Here is a 6000-nt window from a genome sequence, read left to right as displayed (position 1 = left end):
AATTGTGTGAGGACGTCAAAGTGTGAATTACATCTCTACAGCTGTTGCTTTTTTTAAGAGGGAGCTGTGTAGAGGAGTATTACAGCAGAATTACACCTATGTGTCTCTGAGAAGTATTTTCTTTAAAAAATGCATTACCCTTCCACCAAAACACTGGAAAGTGTGCCTGAGCTCAATGTACTGACAGACGTGTTGTACACTGCTGTATGTTCCTCCTCATTAATAAATTCAAATACACCTGCAGTCGCTACTCGCTACCTCCTTTCACACTAGCTAACTCCTTCAAACTCCCCATATCGGAGCCTGACTCCATTTCTCATTGTCACATCTCTCACTGGTTTATTCTCTCTGTCTTTCTTTCTCTCTCTCTCTCTCTCTCTCTCTCTCTCTCTCTCTCTCTTCCTCTCCTATTCTGTCTCTCTATCTCTCACTCCCCCATTGCCACCTGATTGTGCACACTTCAGTTGCTGCGCACTCAGATATGAAAGATAATATAGCGCATAGCATGAAAGCCCTCAAAAATTACAGCAGGCACCAGAGAGAAAAGCCTTCCACCCCTCCCGATCTGGAAACACATCAAAGCTGTCACAGATTGCACTATCTAAAGGCGGCATGAGAGCCACTCTCCTTTTATCAGTAAATCTTTGAGGGGGGGGTGAGGGTTGGGGAGGTGGGTGCTGGATTACCACCAACACTCTGTCGTAAAAAAAAAAATCCACTTGCCCCACGGCACCTGCTTGCTTTCCTTTTTTTCGCACACCTCTGCAAATTTTGCACCATCCCCACCCCCCAAGATCCCCCATCCCTCCGATATATCACGCCGTATATCTGACATATGCATCCCACATATCATAAAGAGTCTTTGACAGGACCCAGTTCTGACCCTTGGGGGACTTTTCGAGGGGCTGTGGAGCCCGCAACGGTCTGTTAGTCGAGGGTGCAGTAAACCTCGGGCCAATGCTGCAGACGCTGCACATATGGAGCCACATAAAAATGGAAAACAAACAGCGGCCACCGGGTCTGGCTTCACAGGATCCAGCCCTCGTGCTGTTGGGTTGAGCTCCCAGGTTACAGCCTCTCAGGGGTCTGCACCATGTGTGTGCGCTACGCAAGAGGCACTGCGCACTGTGCCAAGGTCAGAGGTGGACATACCGTGGTAAAAAAGTACAGGACCTCCCCAGTGTTTGGGGTCGACCAGTTGGATTTTTAACACACAACTAACACAACTCTTGAACCTGGGGGGTAGAACTAATGAGTGGTATCAGCTGGCTCTGTACATGTGGGTTTGGAAAATTGAGATTTTTTCATTTGGTGAACCTGAACATTTTGCCCGTGGTTAGAGTCGGTTTCCACTGCGTAGGTGTTTTTCTTTCTTTCTTTTAACTGAAAGTGTGTGATGGGTGAGAACAATAACACACAGACTTGTTAATTTTTCACACTACAGGTCCTAGAGTAAGAAGGTTCAGAGGCCACACATGCACTGGGTCAAATGCCACTGAGACTGTCACTGTCCATGTTGCTCCCCCAGAGCCTCATGGTGTGGGACAAGCTGGGGGGTCTAAGTGTAGGGTAAATGCACTGCTGGGCAACGTTAGCCATCTACTCCAGCTTTAAAAAACTTTGCCTTTAAGAAGTTGCTGTGGCAAAGTCCAAAACTGGGGAAGAACAGTACTGCAGTACACTGAGAATCTGGACCTGGTTTCCTGATAGCAATGCATCTTTGCGGTTATGGGTGTTCTGACGCATGATCTAATGAAAGTTTATTACGTTTTTCTGTGTGTTTCCCAAACATGGTCATAGCGTGAACATGCATGCTTGTTCTTAAAGATGACATACAGTGAATGAATTGAGCATTTCACCTTGTTCTTTGATGTTAACATAGAAGGTATGCAACTTTGGCTTGTCAAAACATCCACAGATGCTATTTTACAAGCCCATTCTTAACCCTATAATGCAGTTTATGCCAAGGTCCTTCTAGTGACTTCAGTGAGAAGTTCCTGTCAAAACACTGTTCTTCGACACATCTTCGACTACTCTGGGCACACGTAATATGCACACAATCGCAAAAGTTCTTAAGCCACAATGCTTTCAGGAAAATGGCTCCTTGTCTATTATAATGCCATTTCATTATTATTCAGCTAACATAATCGCATGATTTTTATATTTTCTTTATTTTCAGATCTGTATTTCCTGTCTCCTCAATTCCTCAAGGTTTTCCTGTGTGCGGTTGGCCAGCAAGGCTCCTGCAGAGTCTCCTGTGTCCTTTGCTCCACTGTCCTTGCTGCTCTGTATCTGTGCATGCCTGCTGTCGGACTTAAGTTTACATTGTGCTCAGAGAGGACCACACAAACACTGCAGCATAGCTATACTGTTTGAACTATGCTTCTATGTGCATTAAAGTCAAACAGCAAAAAACGCAATCACAACTCCCAATTGTGCTGCCTGGAAGGTCGACTGGAATCATTGGCCTTGAGCACGGCACCAGAGGGACTGGGGGTGTAGTCTGTGCTGTACCGCTCTCCCACATCTCTCATGTCATAAATGCTTCATGAGGCCTGCCAGTATGCTATTGGAGAGGCAGCCTACAGTATATTGGCTTACACCAGTAACTCTGACCAAAGAGAGGCTCAGTAACTATGAAGTCCAAATCATGTCTCCAGTGTCTAGCCCTTCTGTTCGCTTTCTTTCGGTCTCACCCTCACTCCTTTTCCCTCTCTCTTTCCCTCCCCCTCTCTCCTCAGTCTCCTTACCACACTCTGTTACCATTATGCTACCATGGCAACTTGCCCGTGAGATTCTGTCCAAGGTGTTATGGTCAGTTAGTATTCAAGGCCGAACTAAGGGCAAAGCAGATTATTTGTTCTACTTTTTTTTATTATTTGTTAGTCTTTTTTAATTTTCCACACATTTTAAATACAGCAGATACACAAGCTGTTCATGAATTTAAAACTACATAATTTAGCCTGCTGGCATTCGGTTGAGCCATGTTCAATTTGGAGCAATCTCCATTTGTCAGTTGGTTTTCATTTGCATAATGGCAATGCTTTGCTTCAAAGGCTTATTGAGTGAACCAATGCACGCATCCATATCCATTTGAAGTGCTGACAAGGCACTATAAACCAACATGCATCACCTTGTCGGCTGCCAACACTATTTCACACAGGGAGAACAGATAAAGCTGTGCTCTGTTAAAAAAAAGGGGACACACAAATCCAATGATCCCCTCACCATCCAACAAGACACGTGGAAGGTAGGCTACCGAAAAAACACCGTCCGACAAACGTCAGCGGTCTTCTGTCGATCCACAATTCCTGGAAGCAGCAGGCTGGCGCAGAACTAATCTAATGCATCTGAGTCTTGTTTGCGGGCAGTAATTGGTCTGATGATTGCGCTGGGGTGAGCCGGCGAGATGGCCATTTACAGTGGCCCGCCCGCCCGCCCGCTCGCTTTTGCTCGCTCGCTGGCTCCACCAAAAACACGGCTCCGTTCGTTTCTTGCCAATCGGCGGGGCACCGCCACCGCCTGTACCCTAATGATATGCACAGTCACAGAGCAATCACCACACAACTGTGAATCTCTCGATTCCACAGACACCCAACTCGAATGTCAATAAGTTCACATGCACGTCACTCCTATGAGCGAGTCAATTATTCAGGACATTGCAAATTTGTGTGGACCACAGCATGGTGGTTTCCAATTATGCGACGGCGGTTTTTTTGACCATAAAGGCCGTATTTAATTAGGCCATAGCAAGTAGATTACTTGTGGTGTTCAACCCATGCACAGTCGAATGGGATTAGAACAATAAGAGTTGACTTAAGATCTGTGTATAAGCAACATATTACATGATGTAGCGGCAGTAATGCCGGAATGTTCCTTGAAGTTATTTCACTTGACAAGATACAAATCCTCTTAGGAGGATAATACGGAGGAGCTAACATCAGCTCTAACACCAGACATCTCTGCTTCTTTCTCTCTCCTGTTTGACTCTGCAATCCCTCTCTCCCTCTCTTCTTTCTCTATGTGCTTCTCTCTTGTTCTCTCTCTTTCCCACACGTCTACTGCATCCCCTACTTTCCTCCTCGTTCAATCTCAGAGTAAATGTGATCCTATCAAAGAATAGGTCACAGCGCTGCATTAGATTGCAGCAACAGAATAGGGTAGTGACCGGCTGATTTCCATCAAACAGACAGGCAGGCACCCAGGGGCTGACGTAAAGATTGCTGGACTTACTCTGGCCGGCTTCTGAAAAGCTGCTTTTTGAAATAATAATAATGTTTTAAATGGGGAAGCGCCTCCACCGAAAGACCCATCAGACTCCGTGATTTACGGCTCTAAGTTCCATTATTCAGTTTGAGCGCAGTTAGGAGGTAGTATGAAAGAGAATCAGGCAGCAGCTCAGCCTACATCAGAGAGTAATGTGCTCTTTGAGCCCTCTCTCCTTGAAAGGGTACTGATCAACATTTTCCTTAAGTGATTTTCGAAGATAGCCGCAGTCTCAGAAACAGATCCTGTGCGATGAGATCCATTCCAGCCTTGGCCATTCTCTGACTGTCACTGTCTCTCTGGGCTCTCGAGTGTGTGTGTGTGTGGGAGGGGGGTCGAGGACTGAAGGGGGGGTTCTTGCCTCACAGGTATCTCACCTGGTATCTGTGCTGCGTACGACTGGGGAGCAATTGCTCCAGAATTCCCCCCTGGGGGCATCTGTTCAGTTGGCTGCATTTCCCTGAGCAGTTCTCCCTCCGCTCTCTCGGCTTTGTTCACCGAGCACAGCGGAGGTTTCTGCCATTTCCGATTTTCACACCGCTCTCGGACCGCAGGCGCGGTTGGCCATCAATTGATGACATTTAACCGCATTACCCCGAGCAGCTATCAGCGAGTGCCGCGGTCCTTCCCTTGACTGTGACAAAACGCGGTGGTGACGGCCTCGCCGGGGGCAATGGAAGCTTTCTGGAAGCCTCGACGTGAGCCGCTGGGCGTTGGGCAAAGGGAAGCTGAAACAGTGCGTGTGTGTGTGTGTGTGTGTGTGTGTGTGTGTGTGTGTGTGTGTGTGTGTGTGTGTGTGCGGGGTGTCGGGGTGTGCGGAGCGAGGTTCACAAGGAGGGCTTGCGTGTGGACATACCTGATGAAGAAAGAGGCCGCTGCGCTCCCGGAGGTGGTGGACGAGGCAGAGGACTGCGCCTGGCTGGTCGGGGAGGAGACGGAGGTCAGAGGGCTGACCATGCCAGAGCTGAGACTGTCGGACCACACACTCTCTCTGTCTGCATCAGCAGCCACCTATTATGGAAGGACAGACAGACAACAAGATAAACAGTGAGACAGAGAGAGAGAGAGACAGATAGACAGTCAGACAAAGAGACAGATAGAGAGAAAAAGAGAGAAAAAGAGAAAGACAGACAGAAAGAAAGATAAAGAGATAGACAGACAAATAAACAGACAGACACAGAGAGAGAGAGAGAGAGAGAGAGAGAGAGAGAATACAACAGTCACACATCAATCAAAGGCACACCCTCACCCAAAACAGTCAACACCCAACACTGAACTCAACATGATGAGATGCCATGAGACCAAAAACGTGCCACACCACACACTCCAGCCCAGTGTTACTCGTTACACACATTTCCACTCGTCTGCTGTTTATGGGGACATTTGGGGTGGGATCAGGATCCGGATGGCCCTGGGGCGAGGGAGAGATGGCCTGGGGCTACAGACAGGAGGAGTGTGGCGAGCCAGCCATACGCTCCATGCCCCCCCCCCCCGCTCTCTCTCCCGGCAGCAGCAGGGCAGGGGCGTCCTCGGGGGGCCGACGCAACAGCCCAGCAGCGCGGGCAGGTGGAGGCGGCCATCTTCGCTGCCAAACTGGGACTTGTCGCTCCATTTGCAAAGTGCCTGTGGACCGGAGCTGAGAGTGGCTCGCGCTGTGCATACAAATGACAGGCGGCGGGATGGCTGCTGTTTTCCACAGTGTCTCTGCTGCTAGTATTGTGGCTGGCCATGTCA

The 6000-nt window shown here is 48.4% G+C and overlaps 1 protein-coding gene across 1 annotated transcript in view; it reads right to left on the bottom strand.

Annotated features, from left to right (window-relative positions):
* Nucleotides 1–6000, bottom strand: part of LOC143110285 (uncharacterized) — a 47699-nt gene that overhangs the window by 7292 nt on the left and 34407 nt on the right. The window contains exon 3 of the mRNA XM_076273173.1: nt 5123–5277. Within this exon, the coding sequence (XP_076129288.1) occupies nt 5123–5277 (155 nt within the window). The remainder of the gene's footprint in view (nt 1–5122; nt 5278–6000) is intronic.

Source organism: Alosa pseudoharengus, unplaced genomic scaffold (genome assembly GCF_046254945.1).
Source record: "Alosa pseudoharengus isolate Yale_2024_CS ecotype anadromous, Long Island Sound unplaced genomic scaffold, YU_APseudo_1.1 YU_APseudo_1.1_scf_7, whole genome shotgun sequence".
Taxonomy (NCBI): Eukaryota; Metazoa; Chordata; class Actinopteri; order Clupeiformes; family Clupeidae; genus Alosa; species Alosa pseudoharengus.
The sequence above is the reverse complement of the archived record's forward strand: the minus strand, read 5'-3'. Positions and strand labels throughout refer to the sequence as shown.